Genomic DNA, 14,387 nt, shown 5'->3' with positions numbered 1-14,387 from the left:
TTACATGTGAAGATCCCTTGGTGGATAGTAGCTGAGTTGGCTAGTTAGATGTAAGGGGCATGACTGGTTAAAGAGGGATGTATTAGCATGGAGGCCATAAAGGCTGTGGTAGATGAGTAGAATGGCATAGGTTTGCAAGGAGGACATGCAGGGTCATGAAGTCTAGGTTACCATGAGGTCACAGAGGTTTGCATTGATGACATTAGGGGAAGGAAATTAGAGAAGTTGTCTCGACTTCTCAATTTTTGTTTAGATACTGGATTGTTATAATTACCACATTGAATATACTTGAAGAACTAAACATTTAGTTGTACAAATGCCATTAATCATGTAGATTTACCCAGTGAGCACCCACTTGCTTAAAATGTCTGACAATAAGTGTGTGAACCAGGTATAAATATTTATCTGAAACATAAAATGTGGAATCACCAGTGTTGGGACACAAAAGTGTGCATTTTCAAATCCAATCATTTGAAATTGTGGATTGATGCACTCATACCTGGGGACAGAATAAAATGGAGCAGCATTAGCAGTGAAGAAATCAACTCCTTTTATAAATATCCTTAAAGGCTTAAATTACAGTGCATTTATAGTACTGTTGCAATTTGCTAATGTTGAGAGATCTATAAGCAATCCTTCCTGTGGACTACTAAATATCAAGGGGCAAAAGAAGGAGAGGAAACAAATATCACTCGGGTAAAAGTGCTCAGAAAACTACCAATCAGTCCTCTTGATCTGACTGGATACATCAAGGATATTAAAAGAAGTAGCTACAAGGGTAGTCCTACAAGGGTAATCCTTAGATTCTGAAAAAAGATCCTAAGGATCGGAAAACTGCCAATGCAGTGCCTTTATTTAAAAAAAAGTACAGGTAACTGTAGGCCAGTTAACTTAATGTTTGTTATTGGGGAAGAGGCTAACTAGGCAGATCCTAGGTACGTAGGGACTGTTTAATGAGGAGAGGTTGAGAACATTGGGCCTGTACTCACTGAAATTTAGCAGAATGAGAGGTAACCTTATCGATACATGCAAGGTTCTTTGGGGACTTGGTAGCAGAGGTTATTTCCCCTTGTGGAAGAGTCTAGAAGGGCATAATCTCAGAACAAGGGGGTCACACATTTAAGACAGAGATAAGGAGGAATTACTTCTCTGAGGGTAGTGAATCTGTGGAATTGTTTGCTGCAAAAGGCTATCAAGGCTGGGTCATTAAATATACTCAAGGCCAAGATAGATTTTTAATCAGTGAGGAAATTGACAGTTATAGTGAAAAGGCAGGAAATTGGAGTTGAGGATTATCAGATCAACTCATTGAAAGGCAGCAGGTCAGGCAGCATCCAAGGAGCAGGAGAATCGACGTTTCGAGCATGAGCCCTTCTTCAGGAATGAGGAAAGTGTGCCAAGCAGACTAAGATAAAAGGTAGGGAGGAGGGACTTGGGGGAGGGGCATTGGAAATGCGATAGGTGGGAGGAGGTTAAGGTGAGGGTAATAGGCCAGAGTGGGGTGGGGGCGGTGAGGTCAGGAAGAAGATTGCAGGTTAGGAAGACGGTGCTGAGTTCGAGGGATTTGACTGAGACAAGGTGGGGGGAGGGGAAATGAGGAAACTGGAGAAATCTGAGTTCATCCCTTGTGGTTGGAGGGTTCCTAGGCGGAAGATGAGGCGCTCTTCCTCCAGCCGTCGTGTTGCTATGGTCTGGCGATGGAGGAGTCCAAGGACCTGCATGTCCTTGGTGGAGTGGGACGGGGAGTTGAATTGTCGAGCTACAGGGTGGTTGTGTTGGTTGGTCCGGGTGTCCCAGAGGTGTTCTCTGAAACGTTCCGCAAGTAGGCGGCCTGTCTCCCCAATATAGAGGAGGCCACATCGGTTGCAGCGGATGCAGTAAATGATGTGTGTGGCGGTGCAGGTGAATTTGTGGCGGATATGGAAGGATCCCTTGGGGCCTTAGAGGGAAGTAAGGGGGGAGGTGTGGGCGCAAGTTTTGCATTTCTTGCGGATGCAGGGGAAGGTGCCGGGAGTGGAGGTTGGGTTGGTGTGGGGTGTGGACCTGACAAGGGAGTGATCTTTTCAGAACGCTGATAGGGGAGGGAAGGGAAATATATCCCTGGTCGTGGGGTCCGTTTGGAGGTGGCGGAAATGACGGCGGATGATATGCTGTATATGGAGGTTGGTGGGGTAGTAGGTGAGGACCAGTGGGGTTCTGTCCTGTTGGCGATTGGAGGGGCAGGGCTCAAGGGCGGAGGAGCGGGAAGTGGAGGAGATGCGTTGGAGAGCACCGTCGGCCACGTCTGGGGGGAAATTGCGGTCTTTGAAGAAGGAGGCCATCTGGGTTGTTCGGTATTGGAAATGGTCCTCCTAGGAGCTGATGCAGCGGAGACGAAGGAATTGGGAATATGGGATGGCGTTTTTACAGGGGGCAGGGTGGGAGGAGGTGTAGTCTAGGTAGCTGTAGGAGTCGGTTGGTTTATAGTAAATGTCCATGTTGATTCAGTCGCCCGAGATGGAAATGGAGAGGTCTAGGAAGGGGAGGGAGGAGTCAGAGTCGGTCCAGGTAAATTTGAGGTCGGGGTGGAAGATGTTGGTAAAGTGGATGAACTGTTCAACCTCCTCATGGGAGCACGAGGCAGCGCCGATACAGTCATTGATGTAGCGGAGGAAAAGGTGGGGGGTGATGCCAGTGTAGCTGCAGAAGATGGATTGCCTTGTAGGATATGTGGAACAGTTTGCTCACGCACGCTCACGTCCTTGTTTGCTCGTGCACGCTCTCGCTCTCGTTTGTTCGCGTGCACTGGCTCTTGTTCGCTCACACACGCATTTGCTCGCTTGAGCACTCTTGTTTGCTCGCACACTCTCATTCGCTCGCGAACTCTCTTGCTCTCATTCGCTCGCACACTCGCTTTCATTCGCTTGCACACTCCTGTTTGCTCGCGCACATGCTCGCGCGCGCTCTCTGGCTCTCCTTCGCTCGCGCGCGCGCTCTCTGGCTCTCCTTCGCTCGCGCGCGCGCTCTCTGGCTCTCCTTCGCTCGCGCGCGCGCTCTCTGGCTCTCCTTCGCTCGCGCGCGCGCTCTCTGGCTCTCCTTCGCTCGCGCGCGCGCTCTCTGGCTCTCCTTCGCTCGCGCGCGCGCTCTCTGGCTCTCCTTCGCTCGCGCGCGCGCTCTCTGGCTCTCCTTCGCTCGCGCGCGCGCTCTCTGGCTCTCCTTCGCTCGCGCGCGCGCTCTCTGGCTCTCCTTCGCGCGCGCGCGCTCTCTGGCTCCCCTTCGCTCACGTTTGCTCGCTTGCACACACTCTTGTTTGCTTGCATGCTGGCTTGTGCACTCTCTCGTTCGCTACCGCAGGCTCTCGTTCGCTTGGGCACTCATTCATTTGCTTGACACGTTCACTTGCTCGCACACTCTCATTCGCTCGCAGGCACACCCGCTGTTGTTCACTCGTGTGTTTTCTGTCTCGTTCGCTCAGGCGCATTCTCTTTCATTCACTCGCGCATACTCTAGCTCTCGCTCGCTTGCGCGCATTCACTCTCCTTTGCTCGCGCACATTCTTGTTCGCTCGCACATACTCTCACTTTCGTTCGCTCGCGCATACTCTCGCTCTCGTTCGTTTGCTCGTGCCTATTCTCTCTCATTCACTCAAGCACACTCACGTTCGCTGGCGCACGTTTTCTCATGTTCGCTGGCGCGCTTTCTCTCGCTCGCCCCCACCCTCTCTCTGGATCGCTCGCACACTGCTCTCGTTTGCTCGTTCTCGTTTACTCGCGCGCACTCTTGCTCACGTTCACGCGCGCACTCACGTTTGCTCGCACTCATGCTTTCTTCACTTGCACACTCACAGTCTCTTTCTCTTGTTTGGTCCCGCGCACGTGTGCTCGCTCTCTCTTGTGTTCGGTCGCGCATGTGCTCTCTTGTTCAGTCGGGCTCTGGCTCTCGTTCGGTCTCATGCGTGCTCTCTCTCTCTCATTCAGTCGCACGCGCGTGCTCTCTTTCATTCGGTCGGTTGTGTGTGCGCTCTCTCATTCGGTCTTGCACGCGCGCGCTCTCTCATGTTCGGTTGCACGCGCGCTCTCTCGTTCGGTCGCTCTCCCTTGTTCGGTCTCTCTCATTCGGTTGCTTTCTCTCCCTCTCTTTTTCTCTCTCTCTGTCTTTTTCTCCCCCCCGCCCCCTCTTTGTTCTGTTGCACTCTCTCTCTCTTGCTCGGTTGCTCTCGATCGCTCTCTCTCGTTCAGTCTCTATTTATCCCCCTCGTTCAGTCTTGTTCACTTGCGCTCTCTCACTCTCGTTTGGTCGCGCGCGCGCTCTCTCTTGTTCGGTCGTGTTCTGTGTCTGTCTCTCTTTCTCTCGTTCAGTTGCACACTCTCTCTCATTCGATTGCGCTCTCTTTCTTGTTCGGTCGTGATCTCTCTATTGTTCGGTTGAGCGAGCGCGCTCTTTCTCGTTCGGTCGCGGTCTATCTCTTCAGTTGCTCTCAATCGCGCTCTCTCTCTCGTTCATGCTTGCTCTCTTTCTCTTGTTCGCTCTTGATCGCACTGTCTGTCGATCGCGCTGTCTCTCGATCGCGCTCGCTCGCTCTCGTTCGCTCATTTTCTCACTCTCGTTTGATTGCACACTCTTTCTCTCTCGTTCAGTCAGGCGTGCACACTCCCCTCTCGCTCTCATTTGGTTGCTCTCGCTCTCTTGTTCACTCGCGCTCGCTCTCTCTCTTGTTTGGTCGCTCTCGCTATCTCTCTCTCGTTCGGTCGTGCGCTCTCTCTTGTTTGGTTGCGCTCTCTCTCCAGTTGCTCTAAATTGCGTTCTCTCTCTCGTTTGATTGCACACTTTTTTTCTCTTTCTCTCTCGTTCAGTCAGGCACACACGCTCCTCTCTCTCTCTCTCGTTTGGTCTCTTGTTCAGTCGTTCTCTCTCTCTCTTTCTGTTTGTCTCTCTCTTTCTCATTCGATTGCACACTCTTTCTCTCTCTCGTTCGATTGCGCGCTCTCCCTCTCTCGTTCGGTCGCGCGCTCTCTCTCTTGTTCAGTTGCTCTCGATCGGGCTCTCTCTTTTTCGGACGCGCTGTCTCTCTCATTCTCGTTTGCTCGCGCTCTTGTTTGGCCGCGCGCGCACTCTCTCTCGTTCAATCGCGCGCGCGCTCTCTCTCTTGTTCAGTCGACCACACACACTCTCTCTCTCTCTCTCTCTCTCTCTCGTTCGATTGCACACACTCTCATTCGATCACACTGTTTCTTGTGCGGTCGCACTCTCTCTCGTTCGCTTGCGTGCTCTCTCTTTCTGTCTTGTTCGGTCGCTCTTGCTCTCTCGTTTGGTCGCTCTTGATCGCTCTCTCTTGTTCAGTTGCTCTCGCTCGCACTCTCTTTCTCTGTCTCTTGTTTGGTCGTGCTCTCTCTATTGTTCGTTCGGTTGCTCTTGCTTTCTCTCTCGTTCGCACTCTCTCGTTTAGTCACGCGCTCTCTCTCTCTCGTTCGGTCGTTCTCTCTCATTTGGTCGCGTGCTCTCTCTGTTTCACTTGTCCGGTTGCTCTCACACTCTCTCTCTTGTTCGGTCACTCTCTATTGTTCAGTCGAGCGCACGTTCTCTCTCTCTCTCTCTCTCTCGTTCGGTCGAGCGCGCTCTCCATATCTCTCGCTCTCTATCTCTCTCTCTCTCTCTCTCTCTCTCCCACCCTCATTCGGTCGCTTGCCCTCTCGTTCGGTTGCTCTCAATCGCACTCTCTCTCTTGTTCGGTTGCGCTCTATTGTTTGGTCGAGCGCTCGCTCTCATTCGGTCGGTCGCTCTCGCTATCTCTCTCTCTCGTTCTGTCTCTCGTTCAGTCTTTCTCTGTCTCTCTCTCGTTCGCTCGCGCTCTCTCTCGTTTGGATGCGCGCACTCTCTATTGTTTGATCGCGGCGCTCTCTCTCTAGTTTGGTCGTTCTCTGTCCCTTGTTTGGTTGTGCGCGCTCTCTCTCTCGTTTGGTCATGCGTGCACTCTCTTGTTCAGTTGCGCGCGTGCTATCTCTTGTTCAGTCGTTCTCTCTCGGTCGGGTGCATTCTCTCTCTCTCTCATTTGGTCGCGTTCTGTCTCTCTCTCTCATTCGATTGCACACTCTCTCTCATTCAGTCAGGCGCACACACTCTCTTGTTCAGTCTCACGCGCTCTGTGTGTGTCTCTCTCTCTCTCTCTCTCTCTCTCTCGTTTAGTCATGTGCTCTCTATCTCTTGTTCGCTCTCCCTCCCCCTCCCTCCCTTGTCCGGTCGCGCTGTCTCTCACTTGTTCAGTCTCGCTCTCACTCTCTCGTTCAGTCGGTCACTCTTCGCTATCTCTCTCTCTCTCTCTCTCTCTCTCGTTCAGTCTTTCTCTATCTCTCTCGTTCTGTCTCTCGCTCTCACTCTCGCTCTCTCACTCTATTTCTCATTTGGTCACGCGCATTCTGTCTTGTTTGGTCTTGCGCGGTCCCTTGTTCAGTCGTTTTTTCTCTCTCTCTCTCTCTCTCTCTCATTCAGTCGTGTTCTGTCTCTCTCGTTCGATTGCACACTGTTTCTCATTCGATGTCGCGCTCTCTATTGTTCGGTCGCGCGCTTTCTCTCGTTCAGTTGCTCTCAATCACGCTCTCTCTCTTGTGCTCTCTCTCTCTCTCTTGTTCTCTCTCTCTCGTTCGCTCGCTCTCTCACTCTCATTCGATTGCACACTTTTTCTCTCTCTTCAGTCAGGCGCACACATTCTCTCTCTCATTCGGTCGCTCTCGCTATCTCTCCCTCGTTCAGTCTCTCTCTCTCGTTCAGTCTCTGTCTCGTTCGCTCGGTCACATGCACTCTCTCTCTCTTATTCGGTCTCACGCACGCTCTCTTGTTCGGTTGTTCTCTCTCTCTCTCTTTCTCGTTCGATTGCACACTCTTTTTCTCTCTCTCGTTCGGTCGCGCGCTCTCTCTCCTGTTCGGTCGGTCGCTCTCTCTCTCTCTCTCTTTCTTGTTCGGTCGCGCTCTTTCTCCCGTTCGGTCGGTCTCTTTCTCGATCGGTCGCACTCTCTCTCTCTCTCTCTCGTTCGGTCACGCTCGCGCGCTCTCCCTTACTCTCACTCTCCCTCACTCTCCCTTACTCTCCTTTACTCTCTCCCTCCCCGCTCCCTCCCCGCTCTCTCCTCACGCTCCTTCCCCCTCACTCCCACTCTCACTCTCTCCCTCTCCTTCCCTCTCCCTCACCCTCTCTCCCTCACTCCTTCATTCTCCCTTACTCTTCCTCACGCTCTCTCCCTCACTCTTTCTTACGCTCTCTCCCTCACTCTCCCTCATTCCCTTTTCCCCTCCCTCTCCCTCTTCACTCTCTCCTCCCCGCTCCCTCCCCGCTCCCTCCTCACGCTCCTTCCCCCTCACTCCCACTCTCACTCTCTCCCTCTCCTTCCCTCTCCCTCACCCTCTCTCCCTCACTCTCACTCGCTCCTTCATTCTCCCTTACTCTTTCTCACGCTCTCTCCCTCACTCTTTCTCACGCTCTCTCCCTCACTCTTTCTCACGCTCTCTCCCTCACTCCCTTCTCCCCTCCCTCCCCCTCCCCCTCTCTCCTCCCTCCCCCTCCCCTCTCTCTCCCTCCCCCCCCCTCTCCCTCCCTCCCCCTCCCTCTTCACTCTCTCCTCCCCCTCACTCCCACTCACACTCTCTCCTCCCCCTCACTCCCACTCACACTCTCTCCCTCTCCCTCCCTCTCCCTCACCCTCTCTCCCTCACTCCCTCATTCTCCCTTACTTTTCCTCACGCTCTCTCCCTCACTCTCCCTCACTCCTTTCTTCCCTCCCTCTCCCTCCCTCTCCCTCCCTCTCCCTCCCTCTCCCTCCCTCTCCCTCCCTCTCCCTCCCTCTTCCCTCCCTCTTCCCTCCCTCTTCCCTCCCTCCTCCCTCCCTCCTCCCTCCCTCCTCCCTCCCTCCTCCCTCCCTCCTCCCTCCCTCCTCACTCCCTCCTCACTCCCTCCTCACTCCCTCTTCACTCTCTCTTCACTCTCTCTTCACTCTCTCTTCACTCCCACTCCCACTCACTCTCCCTCCCTCTCCCTCCCTCTCCCTCCCTCTCCCTCCCTCTCCCTCCCTCTCCCTCCCTCTCCCTCCCTCTCCCTCCCACTCCCTCCCACTCCCTCCCACTCCCTCCCACTCCCTCCCACTCCCTCCCACTCCCTCCCACTCCCTCCCTCTCCCTCCCTCTCCCTCCCTCTCCCTCCCTCTCCCTCTCTCTCCCTCCCTCTCCCTCCCTCTCCCTCACTCCCTTCCCCTCCCTCCCCCTCGCTCCCCCTCACTGTGACTCGCTCTCCCTCGCTCTCCCTCGCTCTCCCTCGCTCTCCCTCGCTCTCCTCACTCCCTCCTCACTCCCTCCTCACTCTTCACTCTTCCCTCCCACTCACACTCCCTCCCTCTTCCCTCCCTCTTCCCTCCCTCTTCCCTCCCTCTTCCCTCCCTCTTCCCTCCCTCTTCCCTCCCTCCTCACTCCCTCCTCACTCCCTCCTCACTCCCTCCTCACTCCCTCCTCACTCCCTCCTCACTCCCTCCTCACTCTCTCTTCACTCTCTCTTCACTCCCACTCACACTCCCTCCCTCTCCCTCACTCCCTCATTCTCCCTTACTCTTCCTCACACTCTCTCCCTCACTCTCTTCTCCCCTCCCTCCCCCTCGCTCTCCCTCACTGTGACTCGCTCTCCCTCACTGTGACTCGCTCTCCCTCACTGTGACTCGCTCTCCCTCGCCCTCCCACTCCCTCCCACTCCCTCCTCCCACTCCCCGCTCCCTCCCCGCTCCCTCCCCGCTCCCTCCCCGCTCCCTCCCCGCTCCCTCCCCGCTCCCTCCCCGCTCCCTCCCCGCTCCCCCTCGCTCTCCCTCGCACTCCCTCGCTCTCCCTCGCTCTCCCTCGCTCTCCCTCGCTCTCCCTCGCACTCCCTCGCACTCCCTCGCTCTCCCTCGCACTCCCTCGCTCTCCCACTCCCTCCCACTCCCTCCTCACTGTGACTCTCTCTCCCTCACACTTGTTCAATTGCACGCTCTCTCTCTCTCTCTCTCTCTCTGTCCCCCGTTTGGTCGTGCTCTCACTCTCACTCTCGATCACTCTCGATCTCTCACTCTCACTCACTCTTGTTCGGTTGTGCACGCGCTCTCTCTCGATCAGTCGGGCACACTCGCTCTCTCACGCTCATTCGAGCTCTCTCGTTCGATCGCGCTCTCTCTCTCTCTCGTTCGGTCGAGTGCAAGCTCTCTCTCTCTCTCTCTCTCTCTTTCTCTTGTTCGGTCGGGCACACTCGCTCTCATTCTCTCATGCACTCTCTAGCTCTCTCATTCCTTTTCTGTTTGCTTTCTTCCCATTAGCACCAGAAATTTAACTTCCTGTTAATAGTATCCTTGAATTACAATCTTGTCCACATTTAGAATTTCAGTCCAATTCTGCTGTTTCCTTCCTTCCAGTTTGTTTTAAACTCTCCAATGGAACTTCTGAAAAGCCCTGAGCAATATTCTCAACCCTATAAATAGACATTTTCTCTTATTGTTCTTCTCCCACATAACATGGTTACATCATCTTTTACTTGAATTCAACTGTTTTTTAAAATCAGAAATCAGATCCTTGCTCTTAAAGAAATCACCACCTTTACTTGAGTTGTTTAATTCCCATAAGGATATCACAGTGTACTTTGAAGATACTGGTTATTTCATGGTCTTACCTGTATAAACACACTACTGATGGACTTTGTTTCCCAGTACAACCCTATTTTAGTGAACACACTTGCTCTGTCACCAACCTCTCTCCCCTTTTTATAGTTGCCAGTATCTGCAAAGCCGAATCTCTAGCATAGCTTAGTAAGACTGTGTAATAGACGGGAGAGAGTGTCAGCAAAGTTTGTACTCACCACTCAACTGTGCGGCTCAGCTGCAAGACCGTATCTCTATCAGTCATTTCTTGCCAGTGGTTTTGTTGCAGCACCACGAGCCGCGAGACTGAGAGTTGTATGACCAGCTGAAAGAAAGTTGTAGAATACTGGTGTTTCCAGGTTTGAATTTCAGTATTTGAGCAGGTCAAATGTATAAAAATTAGGCAGAAAGAAAAGAAGGGAACAGATTTTATATATTTTTTGAAGTATTTGTGAAGAATATTAAGATATTTCAGTGGTCATTCCAGTGTTGAGGATGATGCTTCAAGGAGATTTGGCCTGAGGAGGGCAAGAGCATGGCAGATGGAATGAAATGTGGATAAGTATGAGGTTATCCATTTTCATAGAACGAACTGTAGTGCAGGGTTCTGCTTAACTGTTAGTGATTGTAAAACGTGGACCTCCAAAAGCACCAGAGTCTGTCCATGTTCATGAGCAGCTGAGATGCTGATGCAAGTATTTTTTTAAGATTAGATTAGATTCCCTACAGTGTGGAAACAGACCATTTGGCCCAACAAGACCCTTCGAAATGTTACCCACCCAGACCCATTCCCTACCCTATATTTATCCTGAAGAATGCACCTAACACTATGGGCAATTTAGAATGGCCAATTCACCTAACCTGCACATCTTTGGATTGGGGAGGAAACCAGAGCACCCGGAGGAAACCCACGCAGACACAGCGAGAATGAGCCAACTCCACACAGCCCAAGATGGGAATTGAATCTGGGTCCCTGACGCTGTGAGGCAGCAGTGCTAACCACTCAGCCACCGTGCACTGCAAATTCTTATTTGACCTTAATCATGAGAGGGTTTGCATACAGGAGTAGAGTGTCTGGCTTAAATTGTATCGAATCTTGGATGGACTGCATCTAGAGTGTCGTGTGTAGTTTAGATCCCCTAACACAAGGAAAGATATCCATGTCATTGAGGGAATACAGCAGAGGTTTGCCTGCCTGATACCTGGGACAGTGAGACTTTCCTATGAGGTGAGATTGAGGAGACTGGCACTGTATTCTGTGGTCTTCAGAAGGATAAGAGGTGATCTTGTTGAAACTATGAAAATTCCTACAATCATTAGACATTAAATTGACTTAGTAGCTGGGTTGGCTAGGTAGGTGTAGAGGGCATTGATTTAAAAGGGACTTAAGGGGCAACTTGTTCATGGGTGATGCATATATGGAATGAGCTGCCAGAGGAAGTGGTGGAGGCTGGTACAATTACAAGATTCAAAAGGCATCTGGATGCCCACAAGAATAGCAAGGTTTCAAGAGATATAGGTCAAATGCTGGCAAATGGGACTAGATCAATTTTGGACATCTGGTCGGCATGGACGAGTTGGACTGAAGGATCTATTTCCATGCTGTACATCTCTATCACTATATGACAGGGTAAATACGAAAGGATGTTTGCCTGACCTGGGGAAACAGCTAAAATAGGGCACACAATCTTAGAATAGGTGGCAAATCAGTTAGGATTGAGATGAGGAGGAATTTCTTCCCTCATAGATTGTGATTCTTCGGAGTTCTGTACCTCAGAGAGGTGTGGAAGCTCAGTCATTGAATAATTTCAAGGGAGGGATTGATATCTTTTTGGATGCTAATAATGATGTGGGTATAGTGGCGGGGGGGGGGAGATGGGGTGGGGGGAAGAATTGTGGTCTATGTTTGCCCATAAAGTAGGATGGCAGTTTGAGAGGCTGAATGGCCGACCCTCGTCCCATGTTCCTGTGTCATCGGCCAAATGATTTTGGGAAAATCTATTGTATCATTTCTTGTTTCAGTATTAATCGTTAATTCTGATTTATCTTTCTTTAGGTTCTCAGGATGAATTGAAGTCTCCATCAGCCTGCCTGGTGGTGGGGAAAGTAGTCCGTGGTGGCACTGGCCTTTTTGACCTGAAGCAGCCTCTTAGATGAATGCTCTTTTCTGATTTCTCGTCTCACTAAGAACTACTGTTAAAAGTGGACATCCTTGGAATATTTTATTTGTGTATATTTTACATATTTTATAAAATACCGAATTGGAAGAGACAAATAAGATGACTGGTGTCTGTACTGTCAGCCTCTCCACAGCAGCAGTTGATGAACCAACACCTACAACTTGAAGTTGCTTTGACCTGCTTCTAATTACAGTGCAAAAAAGCAGCCAAAGTTGTGTAGATAGGAAGAGGAAATGTACTAAAGTCTCACGCAAGTTGCAGTTAAGTGATGGAAGCCCGTAGGAGCAAATCCGAGGATGTTCACACATGGTGCCACTAGTTGACAGCATTTACCGTCTTCCTGGGTGGAGAAATATGAACCTCGGTCCTGTGCCCAGGAACATTGAAAGAAATATCATTGGCCAGTAATGGTGACATGTTTTTCATGAAGCTGTTGTCACCCATGCAAGTCATCTTGTGGATCCATCTTTACATTAATTAGAGAATTGAATATATAATCTGCTCCATCTTCTCAATCAGGTCCTGACTGGCCCAGCCTGAAGTGGCTAAGTTCTGTCATCAGATAATGGCATGTTTCTACTCCACAGTTTCCTGCCCCTCGGAAGACTGCTCCCATTCCCTCCTGCTCCTCAGTATCTATCAGGTCACCACATAGCCTTCTCCAATTGTGCAGAGCACAGTACATCAGGATGATGTGGCACGCTCTGTGCAGACTATTCTGGAGGGACGCGCTGCAGCAGCACCACCACCAACCCCTGCTACCCACCCCACCAACAACTATACCTTCAGCCCTATAGTCAGCTCCTGGTTGTGGCATGGGCACCAATTTGGTGCAGGTGCAATGCCAGCTGAGTGACCGACACTGGCCCTGATCTGCCTTTCCAAAATGCAGCACCTCACATTTATCTAAATTAAATTCCATCTGCCACTCCTCGGCCCATTGGACCTTCTGATCAAGGTCCCATTGTACTCTGAGGTAATCTGTTTTGCTGTCCACTACACCATCAATTTTGGTGTCATCTGCAAACTTCGTACACCTCATATGTTCATGCCCAAATCATATATACAAATGACGAACAGAGTGAATCCAGCACCAATCCTTGTGGCGCACCGCCAGTCATAGGCCTCCACCACCACCTTCTGACTTCTACTTTTGAGCCAGTTCTGTATCCAAATAGCTAGTCCTTTCTGTATTCTGTGTGATCTAACCTTGCTAACCAGTCTACCATGAGGAACCTTGTTGAATGCCTTACTGAAGTCAATATAGATCACGTCCGCTGCTCTGCCTCCATCATTCCTGTTTGTCACTTCTTCAAAAAAAAATAGCCAATCAAGTTAAGACACAATTTCCACACACAAAGCTATGTTGACTATCCCTAATCAGTCCTTGTCTTTTCAAAGACATGTAAATCCTATCTCATGATTCCCTCCAACAACATGCCAACCACTAATGTCAGGCTCACCCGTTCCCTGGCTTTTCCTTAGCACCTTTCTTAGATAGTGGCACCATGTTAGCCAACCCTCCAATCTTCCGGCACCTCACCTATGGTTATCGATGAGACAAATACCTCAGCAAGGGGCCTAGCAATCACTTCCCTAGCTTCCCACAGAATTCTAGGGGACACCTGATCAGGTCCCCAGGATTTACTGACCTTTATGCGTTTTAAGATGTCCAGCACCTACCCCCTGTAATATGGACATATTCATCCACACTGTCCATCTCCAAATCCATCCCCATAGTAAACATTGATGCAAAATACTTGTTTAGTATCTGTCCTATCTCCTGTGGTTCTACATTTGGGAGACTTGTTGCTAGTTTCTTCATTTAATGTCTCTTACCCAAGATTGAAGCTGATAATTCAGTTCACTATTACTGCTGAACCTGGCTCCTTAAACTCATGTCTTCAACAGCATTTCAGGATGTCTTTCTCTCTCTCTCTCTGCTTCTGCAGCTCTCGTAGGCAACTCAAAACCTTGCCCCAATCCTGTCTTGACCATTTTGAAGATTGCTGCTAACAGCACATTGAATACTGTAGATATCTTTTCTATGAATAAATCTGTTTCTGCACCCTCTCTCCGTCCTTCTGTGTTGTAAAGCTCAATTTAGCAAAACCTTAAAATTATGTCCTGGCGAGGGGGTTGGGGGCACTTGTTAATCAAAATTACATGATGTCTTGAAAATACAGTTCAAAATAACTTTCTATATATTTTTTAAAAATCGTCAGAACTTCACAACTGAAAGCTAAAATCCATTTTTCTTCTGCTGCAGAATCCAATATGGTGATCAGGTCTAGGGTACTGCACATATGGAAGGACATCTTTGGAAAGAATGCAGTGCAGATTTACCAAACTAATGCCTACATTCCAAGGATTAAATTATAAGGAGGAATTGTGCAAGTTCATGTTGTATTCCCTGTAATTTGCAAAGTTAAGGGATAGATTGAAGCTTTGAAAATGTTGTTCAAGGGATAGATAGAAATTATCTCTGGTAGTTAGACTGTCTGGGATCATGGATCGCAATCTAAAAGTCAGACCTTTTAGCCATAGAGTTTGGAAACAATTCTGACATGCAAAATGTGGTTGAGCCCTT

General features: G+C 50.3%; 1 protein-coding gene across 1 annotated transcript in view; it reads left to right on the top strand.

Moving 5' to 3' along the window:
• Positions 1-13,870, top strand: part of polr1a (RNA polymerase I subunit A) — a 142,766-nt gene extending 128,896 nt beyond the window's left edge. The window contains exon 34 of the mRNA XM_072576247.1: positions 11,674-13,870. Within this exon, the coding sequence (XP_072432348.1) occupies positions 11,674-11,774 (101 nt within the window). The 3' untranslated portion in view covers positions 11,775-13,870. The remainder of the gene's footprint in view (positions 1-11,673) is intronic.
• Positions 13,871-14,387: the final 517 nt, after the last annotated feature.

The sequence above is a fragment of the Chiloscyllium punctatum genome, chromosome 1 (genome assembly GCF_047496795.1).
Source record: "Chiloscyllium punctatum isolate Juve2018m chromosome 1, sChiPun1.3, whole genome shotgun sequence".
Classification (NCBI taxonomy): Eukaryota; Metazoa; Chordata; class Chondrichthyes; order Orectolobiformes; family Hemiscylliidae; genus Chiloscyllium; species Chiloscyllium punctatum.
Note: the sequence above shows the minus strand (reverse complement) of the source record. Positions and strands in the feature narration are given on the sequence as shown.